This window comes from Vombatus ursinus, unplaced genomic scaffold, assembly GCF_900497805.2.
Source record: "Vombatus ursinus unplaced genomic scaffold, bare-nosed wombat genome assembly UNPS02014973.1, whole genome shotgun sequence".
NCBI lineage: Eukaryota > Metazoa > Chordata > Mammalia > Diprotodontia > Vombatidae > Vombatus > Vombatus ursinus.
The window spans coordinates 13,767,623-13,784,944 of record NW_020954751.1 but is presented as its reverse complement, the minus strand read 5'-3'; the positions used below and the strand labels follow the sequence as shown (position 1 = coordinate 13,784,944).

General features: G+C 37.8%; 1 protein-coding gene across 1 annotated transcript in view; it reads right to left on the bottom strand.

Annotated features, from left to right (window-relative positions):
• Positions 1-17,322, bottom strand: part of LOC114030641 (E3 SUMO-protein ligase NSE2-like) — a 259,588-nt gene that overhangs the window by 230,324 nt on the left and 11,942 nt on the right. Inside the window, exon 2 of the mRNA XM_027845490.1 lies at positions 17,088-17,246. Coding sequence (XP_027701291.1) covers positions 17,088-17,232 — 145 coding nt within the window. The 5' untranslated portion in view covers positions 17,233-17,246. The remainder of the gene's footprint in view (positions 1-17,087; positions 17,247-17,322) is intronic.

Below are 17,322 nucleotides of genomic sequence, written 5' to 3'. Positions count from 1 at the left end.
CCATAACAGGGAATAGATTACTGGGAATGTAAGAAGGGTCAGGGGTGGGGGTGGGGGTAAGCGCTTCATTTGGAAACTTCCTGTTTTAATTATTATTCTTTCTAACTAGGTTAGCTCAGTGGTTTCAATGAAGTCCCAATTATGTCTCAAGCACTTGGCAAGCTTGGGGTAAAAACAGTCCCCCTGCTCTCTAGGAGTCCTGCATCAGGAAGGACTAGTCAGGAGGCCAGGGTAACTAGATCACAGAGGAGGTATCAGAGGTGGAAGGTGGAAGAAGTCTGGAACGGTAGCAGGGGCCAAGGGATAAAGGGCTTTTAATACCAAACAAACTCTTTCATACTTGATCCTCAAGGTGACAGGGAACCACTGTTATTTACTAAAGGGGAAAGGGACAGGGTGAGTCTTGCACTGGCCTCTGAGTAAAAGGCAGCATTTCTCACAAGCACTGCTGTGTTTCACCGCAAGTTCAACATACAACACTATTCTTGCAGAAGATAACTCTGGACTCTTCCAATGTTTAGAACTCTTTCAACAGAACCTTTTCTCACATAATGGTTTCCTTTCTAAGCAGGTCGTACTCATTCAGTAATAAGAATCATTGATATAACACGATAGTGTGGTAGTTACAAAGCCAAAGTCCTATACTATAGCCCATTGACTTTCACCTTCAACATGTGTAAGACAAGGAATGAACTATGGATGAAGTTGTACATGCTGAAACTGTTCAATCAACCCTTGCTCCAATTAGCCATTTTACACTAAAGGAAAAACAATCAGAACCCTGGGGATTAGTCTGTCTTTAACAGAAAATTTGCTCAGCTACTGTCCAAATGTAAATTCCTCCAAAGTCTTCCATGAATTAAAGGAACACAAACACGCTTCTTGCAACTTAGTCCCAAAAGACAATGAAGCAAAAAGTGCATCAATGTGGAGCTGGGTCTGAGCTCCACAAGTTACTTTGTAGCTAGGCTGAAGTCTCACACCTTCAAACGAAAAGCAGGTGCCTGCAACACTGAATCCCCACAAAAGGAGAAGTATTGCCAAGGGTAAATGCTGGCAGGCTTAACACTTAACAGCAGCTACGGGGCTTCTAGCTGGAGAGAAAGAGATTTAACCTCCAGTATATCTAACACCAGGGTAAACTCACCCAGACACAATCCTCTCCACAATATAAAACTATGTTGATGTAAATTCAAATGTGGCATGTGACATTTTAAAGTATGGGCAAGTGTTAATGTGAAGTAAAAACTAGGTGCTTTGAAATATTTAGGTAAAAACCTGAAATGCAACCAACCAACTCTAGGTCAGCCATACTGATGAGAAAAGAGAAACAAATGGATAATTGAAATTCACAGATTCAACAGAAATATTTCATTTTAGCAATGAAATATGTGTATATATTCATTATATATGTATGTTGTGTATGTGTGCTTATATCTATGTATGTGTATATGTGTGTGTATACATATACATATATGTGTGTGTGTGTGTGTGTGTGTGTGTGTACATACACAGATAATTCCTACCCATTCTTCAAGGCTAAGGAACAAGTTTCATGATCCTCATGAATCATGTTCTTGTTCTCCCTGAAGCGATCTCTCCCATACTCTAAAAACTTGATACTTCTTTTATTCCACTTACACAAAAAATGATTATAAATACAAGGTAAAGAATGTACATGTCTTCATCCTTCTGTTAGACTCTAAGTTTCCCCAAGGGTCTAATTCTTCTCTGTATATCTCCAAGAGTGGGGATGATGATGGTGATGATGATCACGATGATGACAATATCTCACACTTACTTATGGTACTTTACCAGTTTATCAAGTCACTTTGCACGTAACAGGTACTCAGCATATATTATGCTAATTTGAAGTAGCAAAATTGAAAGACCTGGTTTCTCCATCTTAAATTATCATCATTCTTTGGTGAACACCTCATTAAAAAGTGGATTACTCCAAATATTAAGAATGAACTTAAATGTAACACTTCACAGAATAGGAAGCATTTAATCATACATCATTTCCTTTGCTAAGGGCAGATGGATATAAGAACAGCAAAAAACTTCAACTTTTTTTTATACTGGAATTTTTTTACTTAATAAGATCAAATCTTTCTACGAGAATATCAAAGAAAACTGGCTAAATGTTCCTGAAATATTTTCTTACCATAGAGACCATCATCAGTGCTTATAGTTAAGCCAATCAATTATTTAAATACACGCACAGTACAAATCTAATTTCCTAACAAGAGCGCTCAAAAATCTTTCCCCTGTATTTGTCATTTTCACAAATCTTTCAGTCAATGAAAGTTAAAGTATGTCTTTGCTCCAAAAATTTAAAGAGTAAAATCAGTTTTAAGATTATTCTACAAATCTTAGAACAAGCAAAGACATATTTATATACTGCAAAAATTTTTCTTACAAAATTAAAATATAATTGATTTATAACTTCAAAAAGGCCTATTTTGAATTAATGGAGGGAAGGGATTCAAAAATTCACATTCCATCATACGAAGAAATGACTCCAATTCAGAGGTCATTATATTCTGGAGAAAAAACTGTAGGTGTTTGAACAATGTGAAATTTGTAGAGTGATTCCACAGTCACACAAAGTAAGGTGAGGCATGCCAAATCCTTCAGAAATCTCAAAAGCACTTTAAAAGGAAATTACTCAGCTTTCACACTAAGTAAGGAAACCAATAGAAAGGGAAAACACATTTCACACTACAGTTTAACATTCCAAAACTGCCTGGGAAAATGTCATTGGCCTAATGACAGAAGAGGAAAAGTATACACATAAAACAATGCTCATACAATATGCTTTTTTATAAATATCCAATTAAAAAGAGAGCGATTTAGTGTGAATGACAAAAGAAACAGTATCCATTAACTTAAAACAATCAGTAAATACTGTTTTATCTATAATCCAAATTAAATCTATGTATCTATATTGAAACAGTACATGTATGTACCCTCAAAAAATGGGATTTAAAGTGCCCTAGATAACTGAAAACCAATCAGTAAAATTATCTATTAATACAGTAGTACTTTGCATCTTGGGAGAACAGAATGTACATTCTATGAATAAGCACAAAGTATACAGCTTAAAAAACTGCAATCTGGGAGTGCCTTTAATATGAGTAACTGATAGGCCTCAAACCCTTCCATGATTTAGGGGGGATCTACCCCAAGCATGTGAAGATATACCTGGGGAAATGGGCAGATGAGAACAATTTGTTCCAATCACCACAAAAGCGGCTAAAGCAAGTGCTACGGAGTGCTTAGAGCTTGGTCATTGAAGATGAGCTCATTCACTACATTGTGGGCCATCACCAGTCTTATTGACTGTTGTCTTGCCGCTGGACTTCAATGCTCTGGAAGACAGAATGAGGCTGACAACTTTGTGAAACTCTGCCTCACTTAAATCCAATTCACCTGCAAGTCAAGACATCACCCGTGATATCACTGATGCTCTTTGGAAAACAAAGGACAAACAACAATCTCTGATAGGACAGTCATATATTTACCTTTTTTATCAGTCAGTCAAACAATAAACCCTGGGAATACAAAGAAAGGCAAAAGACAATGCTTGCTCTCAAGGAGCTCACAGTCTAATGTGAGATATAACATGCAAACGACTATGTATATATACAAGATAAACTGAAGGTGATGAACAGTAGGAAGGCACTAGCATTTTATGTAGAATAACTCAGGTTCTATGATTTTCAATCCAAATAACCTAATAATTTGACATTAAGCATTAGTTTGCAACAATCCAAAAGTAGTACATCCTCAATTGTAAAATGTTATTTATTTAGGCCCATGGTTAACTAGGAAAGCAATGTAAAGAGCACTGCTGCCACCTGGTGGATTTTTCCTGCTCTCTCAGAGACCAAACCATTTCTAGGAGGAGAAACTCCTAAGTCTTCATCTTAGCCTGCTTTAGTTTCCTTAACTAGACAATGGGGACTATAATATAATCTACTTCACAGGGTTGTTGGGATGATCAAATTAGATATTACTCGTAAAGAACATGAAGTACAGTAAGTGCTTAATAAATGCTTATTCCTTCCTCCTTTCCCCTTCCCCCTGTCACGATCTTAGCCATGACCCTACTGGTCCACACAGGTTATCATAACACTACTCTTCATCCGGTGGTAGCCACTCAAATTTCTGGAATAAGGTCCAGAAAGAAATAAACAACTCTGAAAGGCTAGTCTTCTATAACCATAAAGTGACCAGGAAGACACTGGATTAAAACTCAGGGCTTAAGTCCAAGCTCTGACCCAATGGCTCACCACGTGACTTCAGATCACAGAATCAGTTCTTAAGCCAAAAATGACATCAGAGGACTGTCCATTCCTACTCCTCCATTTTCAGATGAATAAACTAAAGCCCTAAGAGTATAACTGACCTGACCAAGGCCATGTTAGTAGTAAGCACAAGGACAAGTTATTTTCCTCTCTAGGCCTCAGCTTCATCTATGACATGAAGATACTGGAAAAAGGAGGCCCATAAATGTCACCCTTTCTGTCTAGGATACCCCATTCTTCAAGTCGCCTAGACTCCCAATCCTGCCAGTCTCCTGGTCAGGGCTCTTCACTCTATCTAATGCTCCATATCGAATCAATTCGAAAGTGTTGTTGATTATTCTCCATAAGAATCTCACATATCCCTCTTCCCTTTTTGTTTATACTACCTTTCATTCCTAAATCTAGAATCCATTTGGAGCTTATCTTGGTATACTTGTGAGACAATGGTCTATACTAGAGGAGCCAAACTCACAACAGCAAAACTCAAAGCCATTAAAATATAATTAGGAAATATTTAACAAAATAAATAAAAATGCAATACAGATAATGTTGATTTGTGATTTTCTAAGTCAATATGCAGTTTGCAGGGATCTCTATTTCAGTTTGACAACACTGGTCTATACTTAATTTCTACCACACTGCTTTTTCAGAGTTTCCAGTAGTTTTTATTGAATGAATCCTTACCACAGTAGCTGGAGTCTTCAGATTTACTGAATACTAGATGATTAATTTGTTCTTTCTATTGTATACCTAATCTGTCCCACTAATCACCTCCTCTGTTTCTTAACCAATACCAAATCATCTTGATGAATACACTGCTTTTACAATAGTTTTATTTGTTCTTTAGAATAATTTTTATTATACCATTTTGTTATTACACCAATGCTGTAACTTCCCCCCCAAGATCCCTACCCCTCTTCTCCCAGAGCCATGCTAAATGATATTTTTAAAGAAAAAAAAGTGACAAAAAAAACCCCAGTAAAACTGAAAAACACACTGAAAAAAATATGCACTATATCATATGTGTGGGGTGGGGAGATGTCTTCTCATATCTCTTCCTTTGATCTCTGCTCATTCTCTGTAATTTTGCAATGTTCCCTTTTGATTGTTTCATGGTTGTTCTTTCCAATTACTTTACTGTAGTCCTGTTGTTTTCTTGGTTCAGCTCATAGCCCTCTGTATAAATTTATATGGTCTTTCCACACTTCACTATATTCATCATATTCATCATTTCTTATAGCACATTAATATTCCATCACATTCATACATTACAATTTTCTTCAGTCATTTCCCAGAAGATGGATATCTACTGTTTCCAATTCTTTGCTTTCAAAAATACTACTATAAATATTCTGGTGTATACAGAGGCTTTCTTATCATGAAGAGCCTACTCGGGGTATAAACTTAGAAAAAGAATCTCTTGGTTGAAAGGTATGGACATTTTAGATACTTTATTTGCATAATGCCAAATTGCTTTCCAAATTGGTGGTACTGATTCACAGCTCCACCAGCAAGACACTAGTGTGCAATCTTCCCACAACCCTTTCAGCACTATTTCCATTTTGTGTCACCTTTGCCAATTTGCAGAGTGTGAGGTGAAATTACAGGTGGTTGGGATTTCTTGCACTTCTCTTGGCATTAGTGATTTAGAGCATTATTTTATAGTTATTAATAGTTGGAAATTTTTTTGACAACAGTTTGTTCATAGTCTTTGACCACTTTTCTACTGGGGAATGGATTTGAATCATATTTACATAGATATCTATTGAGATCTATAAATATAAATATCTATACATCTATATAAATTTATCATACATGTGATATATATCACATATTGTTTATGTATCTTAAATACCAAACCCTTATCAGAAAACATTTGATACAAAGATTTTCTCTTTTATGACTGCTTCCTTATGCTAGATAAACTAGTTTTGTTTCTGTACATTTTAAGTTCTATGTAATCAAAGTTATTTATTTTATCTTTTGCAATTGCCTCTATACCTTAATTGGTTAAGAATATATCTCCTACCCATGGCTATGAAGGGAATAAAATCTGCTTCTCTTCTAAATTTTTACTGTTAGGAACTTAAATATTAAGATATGTCCCTTAGTGTATATTATGGAATTTGATGGAAAGCGTGCCTAAACCTAATTTCTGCCAAACTGCTTTCCAGTTTTCCCAGCAGGTTTTATTAGAGACTGCTTTCCTACGGTTTGGGTTTTTTTTTTTTTTTTGGTAGTTATTTGGGATAGGATTTTCCTTTCTATTATTGTCTCCAATGGATTTAACTATCATCTCTTAAATGAACCCAAAATCTATGTATCCAGCCTTAAAGCTCTCTCTTCTGAAATCCAGTCCCACATTACAACTGACCATATCACCAGCAGGACATCTCTACCTGAATGAACCCTAGGCATATCTAAAACAGAGTTAATTTTTTTTCCCTCCCTGCCTCCAAACTCTCCCATCTTTTGAACTTCCCTCTTATTCCTGAGGGCGATACCATCCTCCCAGTTTATCAAGTTCACAATCTTGGCACTATCCTCAATTCCTCACTCTCACTCACTCCCCATATCCAACCAACTAATTGCCAAATCTTGGTATTCCTACCTCTACATTTTTGGGATGCATCATCTTCTCTCACTTTACACAGCCACCACTCTAGGGAATGCCTTCATCATGTTCTACCTAGTCTATTACGATAGGTTAAGCGGCCTCACTCCTTACCAAGGCCAGCCCCACTCACCACCTATTAAAGCAACCCCATTCCATCCCATCTCTTCCAACAGATTGTCTCCTCTGTCATCCCTGCTGTTTCACTGATTTTCAATCTCTCTCTCTACTGGCTCATTTCCAACTGCCTATAAACATGCCCATCTCTCCCCCATTCCAAAAAACTCTCACTTGATGCTTCTACCACCACCACCCCCAGTAACTATCCTCCTTGCCCTTTGTAGCTAAATTCCTTGAAAAGGCTGTCTACAACAGTAGGTGCTTCCATTTTCTCTCCTCTCACTCTATTCTTAACCTTTTACAATCTGGCTTCAAACTTTATCATTCTACTGAAAGTGTTCTCTCCAAAGTTACTAACGATTTTAGTTGCCATATCCAATGGCCTTCTCTCAATCCTCATTCTCCTTTATCTCTCTGCACCTCGGATACTGCTGGTCCCTCTTTCCTCCATAATATTCTATTCTCTCTAGGTTTTCAGAATATCATTTTCTCCTAGTTTTCCTCCTCCCTATCTGACTGTTCTTTCTGTCCTCCTTGCTGGATAATCTTCCAGATTATGCCCTCCACAACAGCTGTTCCTCAGGGTTCTATCCAAAAGGCTATTAGAGATGCAAGATTAGAGATAAGCAGACAGATTGGGGTAGAAAATATAGATTTGAGAATCATCAGCATAGACATGGTAATTAAATCCATGGGAACAGATGAGATCACCAAGTGTAGTAGTATAGAGGGAGAAGAGAAGAGGACTCAGGACAGAACCCTGAGGAACACCTATTGCAGAAAGCATAATCTGGAAGATTATCCAGCAAACTCTCCTTCCCCTGCTCCAACTACTGACCTCCCTGGTGTCCTTTTAATTTCCAACTAAAATCCCACCTTCTACAGGAAGTCTTCCCCTATGTCTCAATTTCAGTGCCTTCCCCTTATTACCTCCTATTTATCCTATATATAGCTTGCTTTGTATATATTTGCTTGCATGTTGTCTCCCCCATTAGATTGTATGCTCCTTAGGGACAGGGACTTTCTTTTGTTTCTTTTTGTATCCCCAGCACTTAGCACCATGCCTGGCACATAGCCGGCAACTTAATAAATGTTTACTGATTAATTATCCCCATCTCAAGTCTCTCCCCATTCTAATCTAACCTCCACTCAGCTGCTAGTGATTCTCCTAAAGCAGGAATCTGACCATGCCACTCTTGTTTAAAATTTGTTTTACTTGACTATTCATGTTTATTACAAGGTTTTTTCTTTTCTTTTTCTAAATGAGAAGGTGGAAAAAGAAGAGAAAAGCAAATTTTGTTCATTGAAAAAATAAATATAATACAAATAATAATTTTTTTCAATGTCCCATCCTACTTTTCCAGTCTTCTCAATCTTTCCTCCCTTCCATGCACTTTATAGTCTAGATACTAGCCTATTTACTGTACCTCAAAAAATTCATTCTAGGCAGTCAGCTCCATGCAAGTGAAAGCTCAGGAACTCTACTGACTTGCAGCCTACAGCCCATGCAGCTCCGATGCCCCATAACCACCCACCACCACCCTTAGGAGAAATGGCTGGACCATGTCAAATATGGAAAAACATCCATTTAACCTGAAGCGTGCTGCTAAAGAGTTTAACAGGATGCCAAAAAATGTGATAAAGAAAAAGCTGAAAAGACCGAGATTTTTAAAAAGGCCATTCAGAAGGGCAATACAGAAGTTGCATGCATACGTGCTAAAAATGCAATGCGCCAGAAAAACCTAACAATTAATTTCTTTTTTTTAATTTTAACAGTCATTTCCTCATGTTACACAGCCCCTCCTCCCATACTGAACCTTTCTTTGTGAGAGGGTTCCCTCTCTCTACTTTTTGTTTTTTAAGGAGAGACTTCTGAAAGGCAGAGAAGAGATTGGGAGTTTTTTTTTTTAAAGTCAAATCAATAAGCTTTTCTTTTTTTTTCAGGCAACTGGGGTTAAGTGACTTGCCCAGGGTCACACAGCTAGTAAGCATCAAGTGTTTGGTCTGAGGCCGGATTTGAACTCAGTTCCTCCTGACTACAGGGCCAGTGCTCTATCCACTGCGTCACCTAGCTGCTCCCAATTAATTCTTGAGAATGAGTGCACGGGTAGATGCTGTAGCAGCGAGAGCTCAGACAGCTGTGACAATTGGCAAGGTAATTAAATCAATGGCAGATGTAGTTAAAGTCTTTGGATGCTACATTGAGGAGCATGAACCCTGAGAAGATACCTACCTTAATGGACAAATCTGAACACCAGTTTGAAACACTAGATGATCAAACAAACAGAAGACACTATGAGCAGCATTATAACACTAACAACTCCACAAAACCAAGTAGATATGCTCCTTCAAGAAATGGCAAATGAAGCAGACCTTGATCTCAACATGGAGCTCCCACAGGGTACGAATGGTTCTGTTGGTACAAGTGTTGCTTCAAAAGAACAGGACAAACTATTATAGAGACTTGCCCACCTCCATGATCAAGTGCAACACAAAGAACTTGATGCTGCTATTCACTATACTTACTTCTGAAACTGTGCGTGTGTGTGTGTGTGTGTGTGTGTGTGTGTGTGTGTGTGTGTGTAGAGATATATATGGAATGTTCAATACTCTTGGTAGAACAAGATGCTTTGGGATTGTAGGTCTTTACAAATACGATAAGAAGTTCCAAGGAGCTTGCACTCTTACTGGACTTTGTAATTCTGAACAGTATAGGTTGAAATGTGAAGGATGTCTTTCATAAGTATCTTAGGTTAAAACTAGAATTTAACTCATTCTGTTCAAAACATCTTCATTAAACATTGAGTCAAAGGGGCAGCTAGGTGGCACAGTTGATAAAGCACCAGCCCTGGAATCAGGAGAACCTGAGTTCAAATCCAGCCTCAGACACATAACACTTCCTCAATGTGGGACTCTGGGCAAGTCACTTAACCCCAATTGCCTCACCAAAAAAATACAAAAAAAAAAACCAAATATTGAGTCAAAATTCTAGTACCACAACACTTTATCTCCCATTTAGAATTATTAGTTAAGTTGAAACGTTTTAAATCCCATGTTCTTTTTATCTTTGCAGAACTGAGATATTTTAAAAAAAAAAAAAAGCAGAAGTGGAATAGGGCAGGGGAATCTCTCTCTCATTTGCTGACGTGGCCCAAAACACATCATTCCCCATTTTGAGATGAACAGTACTGTGTGCGTGTTGGTCTGCTTTTAGTCTGTATGGGTTGGATTACTATATGCATTTTCACATCATATTCTGAATCTGTGTAGGTGTGTGTGTGTGTGTGTTTTCTCTAAAATCTTCATGAGATGATCATCTTCACCCATAATCACCTGGAAAAAAGTGACACATTACTTCATTTGCAGGAAAGATTAAGACTCATTTGCATTTGCTGTTTGCAAGATCTGGTGGTTAACTCACAGCCATATTTGGACTTCCACACTTTTCTCTCCAATAAAATAATAAAATTGAGAAATTGTCCTGTCAGGTTTTTATTAGCCAATATTTTCATACTAATTTACACAGAACTCTTACCATGCACATTCCAAGGGACTATTGATGATTCATTCAGGGAAAACCTTGACCTGTTGTTTTCTTTTAAACAAGAATTTCAAGAACAAAGAAATCAGCAGTATTATCCTTGAAGCTAAATACCTTAGTCCAATATGTCTTACAGCAGCACCTCATTATTAATTGGGAATCTTCAGTGGATCAGGAGATTTTAAGTATGGCCATACAAACAACATAAATACTCATCTAGTCAAGTGGATGTTAAAATAGTTTAGGGGTATTTTGAATAGGAATGAGAGAGGGCTGAGTCACTGAATTTTGTTGCCCAAGTGTCTATTCAGCCTCTTTGAATGGCTGCTTAATTTATTAAAATGTGCAATTTTAACACATAGCTATGATGTTTTAATTTAGTGGTCACAAAATGGTGGTCAAACAGTGAATTACTAATACATTGTAGCAAGTATACAAATGGAGGCTGAATGAGTACAGTGATTTGGGAAGGGGTATGTGTGTGGCTGGGGGTGTAGTTTATGCCCCTAAAGAGAGATTTCCCTATAAAAGAATTCCATTGCTGTTTTTTCCAAATAAGAAAGTTTTATCGAGGAATGATTCTCCCTGTTGTGAGTCACAAAGGCATTCAAAGTGCAATTACCAGAGCCTTTGGCCAGACCCTTCTTAAACAAGTGTTACCCATTCATCTAAAGTATTTTCTACTGCAAATTAGAGTGTGTTTGAATGAAAAATATATGAACAAGTAAATAATGAACAATGAGAAATAACCGTGCTCTCTATTGAGCACTAGGCTCCTTATATAAAAGTTCCTTGGAATGTGACTAGGGGGTGTTTCTGTCTCCATGTGGACAACCTGCATTTTGTTAAATGAGCGATGTTTTTTTTTCTCTGTGTGAAAGTAGTTGGTCTTATTTGTTTCTATTGAAATATTCCAGGGAGCCAGAGAAGAGAATTATCATAGACTGAAATACCTATGAAGTATAAACTTTCCTTATTTTCCATTGTTGAAGTAAGTATGTAACTTGTTCTTTTGACTTGGATAAAAAGACTAATTAAAAATCTGTTAACCTGAAAAAAACTTCATTCCATCTCCCTTTTGTGTCTTTGGATTGGCCGTCCTCCACGCTGGGAATGCTCCCTCTTCACCTCTGCTTCTTCATATCCCAGTTTCAGGCTGAAGTCCACCTTCTTCAGCAGTTCTTCCTACCCTTCCCCTCTACAGTTACCTTCTTCCTACTCTGCATGGCTATCTCCCCCGTTAGTAAAGCTCCTCGAGATCAGAGACTACTTCGTAGCTTTTGCCTTCCTCTCTATCACTACTTAGCAAAGTGCCTGTAATGTAATAAGTACTTAATAAATGCTTCCTTAATTGATTTCCCTAAGCCCCCCCCTTTTCCTAATTTCCCCTGTTTCTTGTTCAGGGCACCACCACTCTTCCATTTGTTCAAGTGCCAACCATGAAGTCATTCTTATTCTTCAGTCTCCATCACCAACTCACATATCCAGTCAGTTGCCAAGTCCTATCAATTCTACCTCCTCAACATCTCTCACATTCTTCTCTTCATTCACACTGCAATCACACAAGTCTAGGCCCTCAAGAATCTTCACAGGGACTATTACATTGCCTCCTAATTTGTGTTCCTACGGCCAGCTTCTTGCCTTTCAAATCCATCCTCCACATAGTTGCCAAACTTCTATTCCTAAAGGACTTGTCTGACCAAGGAGATTTGTCTACTCAAGAATCTTCACTAGCTCCCTACTGTCTCTAGGATAAAATACAAATACCCACGACTGACACTTAAAACCCCTCAAAATCTCACTTCAACCTATCTTCTCATTCTAATTACACATTACTCTCCCTCTCATTCTAGCAAAAACTGGTCTCCCTGAAGTTCCCTGTAAGTGATCCTCTTAACTCTGAATCTGCGTATGCCTGGAATTCAGTACTCTGAAAATAACTACCATATACCCAAAACCGAATACAATACTCCATATGTGGTCTAATCAGGGCAAAACATAAAAAAGATGATCATCTCCTTATTCGTGGAATCTATGTCCTCTTGGTGTAGCTGAAAATTACAACTGCTTTTGTGGCTACTACATCAAAATGTTGAGTCATATTGAGATTGTTGTTCACTAAACACCCAAATCCTTTTCAGGCTGCTATTTAGCCATGCTTCAACCATCTTGTACTTTTGAAGTGGTTTTCTGAATCCACACCTAAGACCTTATATTAATCTCTACTGAATTCCATTTTATTAGATTAGAACCAATCTTCATCTGATTGTCAAAATCTTTTTTGAATCCCATGTCCTCCAACTCAAGAAAACAATAATTTATCAAGTGCCTACTACATTCCAGGCACTATGCTAATCAAGAGGCATACACAAAAAGGTTAAAAAATATTCCTTGCTCCCAGGAAGCACACGGTCCCACAGGAGACAAAATGAAAAGAACTATGTATAAACAAGATTTTGTTGTTGTTCAGTCATTTCAGGCATGTGTGACTCTTTGTGACCACCTTTGGGGTTTTCCTGGCAAAAGATACTGGAGTAGTTTGCCATTTCCTTCTTCAGCTCATTTTACAGATGAGGAAACTAAGGCAAACAAGGTTTAGTGACTTGCCCAGGGTCACACAGCTAGTAAGTGCCTGAGACTGGACTTGAATTCGAGCTTCCTGACTCCAGGCATAATGTTCTATCCACTGTGCCACCTAGCTGCCCTACAAACAAGATTATATATAAAGATTAAACTGGAGGTAATCTCAAAGGAAGGCATTAGCATCACAGGAAAATAAGGCAGGCTTCCCACAAAAGGTGAAATTTTATCTGAGATTTAAAGGAAACCAGAAATGCAGCAGACAAAGATGAGGAGGGAAAGTATTACAGGTATGGGGGACATCCAGTGACAATGCACAGAATTGGGAGAAGTGTCTTATGTCAGGAACATCAAGAAGGCCAGTGTCATTGGATCAGAGTATATGGGAGTGATTAAGGCATAAGAAAACTGTGACAGACTTTAAAAGCCAAACAGATGAATGAATATTTAATCCTGGAGGAAAGTGGGAGCCACTGGAGTTAAACATATTGTTAACATGGTCAGACCTGTGTTTCAGGAAGATTATTTTGACACAGAAAGATTTGAGGCTGTGAGACTAAGCAGAAGCCTATTACAATAGTCCAGGCATGAAGTGGAGAAAGCCTTCACCAGGGCAGGTAGCAGTGCAAAAGGAGAAAAGGAGGCATATACAAGAGATATTATGAAGCTAGAACTGACAGAATTGACAGTTCCAGAGGACTAATGATGGAACACGCTACACCTCCTGATAGAGAGATGAAGACATATACAGGGAGACAATTTTTTTCTGCTACACTTGGCCTCTTTCTGTCAACTAAGAAGCTCTGCTGATTCAGAATGACATAACTGCATGATGCCCTTTGCTAGGATTCTTGTTTTGTTTATTCCTCTGCAAGCTTCAGAGGGGTCTAGGAATTGGAACTGAGACCCTACTCCTAGTAATCTAAGGCTGCTGTGGGTGCTTCTGAACTTGCTTCCCAGTATAAAGCACAGTGCCTTCCACTGCTCCCTACCCAGGAAAACCACTACCCCTAAGCTGAGGTCCTCTCAGTCTGCCCTAGAATTGGGACCCAGGACTGGGAGTGGGCAACATTGGCACCTGTTCCGGTAACACTGGTACTCTGATACAGTCTAGGAGTTCTTCTTGCTCTAGGACACAGTTTCCCGTGGGCACTGGAGTACGCTGCAAACACATTCTTCACTAAACACTGTTGACAGTGTCTATAGACATCTCTGACTCCTTCAGCCAACCCGGACTGGGAAAATGCAACTTTTCCTTGGATTTCCCCATCAGGATTCAGTCTAGCACATTTTGTAGATCTGTTTGCAGAAATTTTAGGGGGAGCTCACTGTACTGCTTCTTGCCACATCTAGGACTGTCTTTCCCAGAGATTTTTTAAAATAATATTTTATTTTATTCCCAATTACACGGAAAAACAATTTTCAGAATGTTTTTTAAATTTTGAGTTCCACATTCTCTCCCTCCTTCCATCTCTGAGATGATAAGCAATTTAAAACTGTTAAACACATGCAATCAGGCAAAACATATTTCTATATTGGCCATGTTGTGAAAGAAAACACAGACAAAAAAATACCATGAGAAAAACAGACAAAGTAAAAAATAGTATGCTTCAACTGGCATTCAGATTCCATCAGTTCTTTCTCAGGAAGTGGATAACATTTCATCATGAGTCCTTTGGAACTGTCTTGGATCACTGAATTGCTAAGAATAACTAAGTCATTCTCAGTTAATCTTCATACAACATTGCTGTTATTGTATACAATGTTGTATTGGTTCTGCTCACTTTGCTTTGCTTCAGTTCATGTAAGACTTTCCAGGTTTTGCTGAAATCATCCAGCTTGTCATTTCTTATAGAACAACAGTATTCCATTACAATCATATACCATAACTTGTTCAGTCATTCCCTAATGATGGGCATCCCCTCAATTTCCAATTCTTTGCCACCATAAAAAGAGCTGCTATAAATATTTTTGTACAAATAGGTCCTCCCCTTCCCCCCTTTTTTAATCTTTTTGAGATACAAACCTAGTAGTGGTATTGCTGGATCAAAAGGTATGCACAGTTTTATAGCCCTTTGGGCATAGCTCCAAATGGTTCTCTAGAATTATTGGATCAGTTCACAACTCCACCAACACTGTCTCAATTTTCCCATATCCCTTCGAACATTTATCATTTTTCTTTTCTATCATAATAGCCAATCTGATAGGTGTAATGTGGTACCTCAGAGCTGTTTTAATTTGCATTTCTCTAATCAAGAGTAATATACAGCATTTTTCCATATGACTATAGATAGTTTTGATTTCTTTGTCTGAAAACTGCCTGTTCATAATCCTGAACAATTTATCTACTGGTTCCAAGAGACTGTCAATGATCAAATCAAGTCACTGAAACATGTTTTATTTTCATCTCTTAGGTAAATTTCTTAACCTTTATGACTAATAGATCATGCTGCAATATCTCATCTCAATCTCAAAATTTCTATAATTCTACAACACTCTGCTACTTGGTAAATCGCTTTACTTATCAGCATTCATTTCTTCCTCAATGGAGACAAAAATTCCAAGCCTACCAGAAGTAAAAAAATTTTTTGGCATCAGAAGACCTAGATTTCAATCCTAATTTCATATAGGTGTTTTCACACCTACATTACTATTTGTGTAACCATGGGCATTCATTCCTCTAAGGTTTAGTTTGTTCATTTGTAATATGAGGAAGTTAAATTCGATGTTCCCTAAGGTCTCTCTAGCACTATATCTTTGATCCAAACAACAAACAGTCCTGGAATGGGTGGGAAAGGAGATTAGAACTTGTGGCTCTTCTCACACTGATCCTAAGTAGGTAGACATTCTCTGGCAGGTCTGGGGCCAAGTGAAAATGGTAGAATTCAACCTGGAAGAGACCTTAAAGGCCAACCCACTCTTTTTACAGATGAGGAAACTTCGGTTGGGAGAGGCTAAGTGACCTGCCCTCGACCATACAGCTAATAATAAGTGAGGCAGATAGAAGCAAAACTGATAAAGGGCCAGACCTGGAGTCTGGAAGACCTAAGGTCAAATCTTCCCTCAAATACTTAACAATCTGTGTGACCCTGGGCAAGTCACTTAACCTCCATCTACTTCAGCTTCTTCATCTGTAAAATGAGAATAATAATAGTACCTGCCTCCCAGGGTTATTGTGACAACAAAATGAGACAATATTTGTAAATAAAATGCTTTGCAAACACTGAAGTATTATATACATGTGAGCTTTTATTATTATCTTGTTGCCCTAGCTTCCCACTCTGGCTCAACCCATTCTAGCTTCTCTCTTCTTTAGCACAACTACTTCCCTTGGTATCAGGAGTCCACATGACTTATAATGAAAACGAAACCTACATCTTGCTTTGAGTTGGAAAGATATGGATTATACCAGAAAGCATAAATAAATGTACTTTTTATAAGAAAATCTGATTAGAAGTTGAGTCATCCTAAGGTTCTAAACCATGATTTAAAATAAATGAACCTTAATCACAACAATTAAACACAAATTAATGGGGCAGTAGAACTACCTAAAGACTACAGATATATGTATGATACGGTTGAGCAAATTACTAAGAGACTGTGTAGGGGTACAGTCAAGTTAGTTAACACAATATGGCAAATGAAAACAACAATATTTATTAAGCATCCAACTGTGCAACATGGACAGGAATTTCCAAAGGCAATTTCTGGGGCAGAGATAAAATGTTCCCCAAAGGCATTTCAGCCTAACAAATAAATCTAAGTATTTCATATTTTCATGTATCTTTCATTCAGTGCCATTTCAGGGAGGAAAAAAAATTCCACCTTCAAAATCAATTACAACATAAAATAATTAGACAAACTTAAATATATATCGTCCTCCAAAATAAAAACAAATATATTTTCAAGTATTACTTACTCTGAGTTACCACAAGATCCAGGGCTGTGTTAGTGACACTTTGCATTCCAGCAACAATATAAGCCTCACAGTTTTTCAGGTTGCTGAGAGCATTGTCCACATTCTTGACAAAAATCCAAGGAAAATCATCTGAATTCTCTGGCATCCTGAAATTGCCACCTGTATTAAAAAAAAAAAATGTGTGTATGTGTGTGTATATACATTCATATATATATGTGTATATATGTATGTGTGT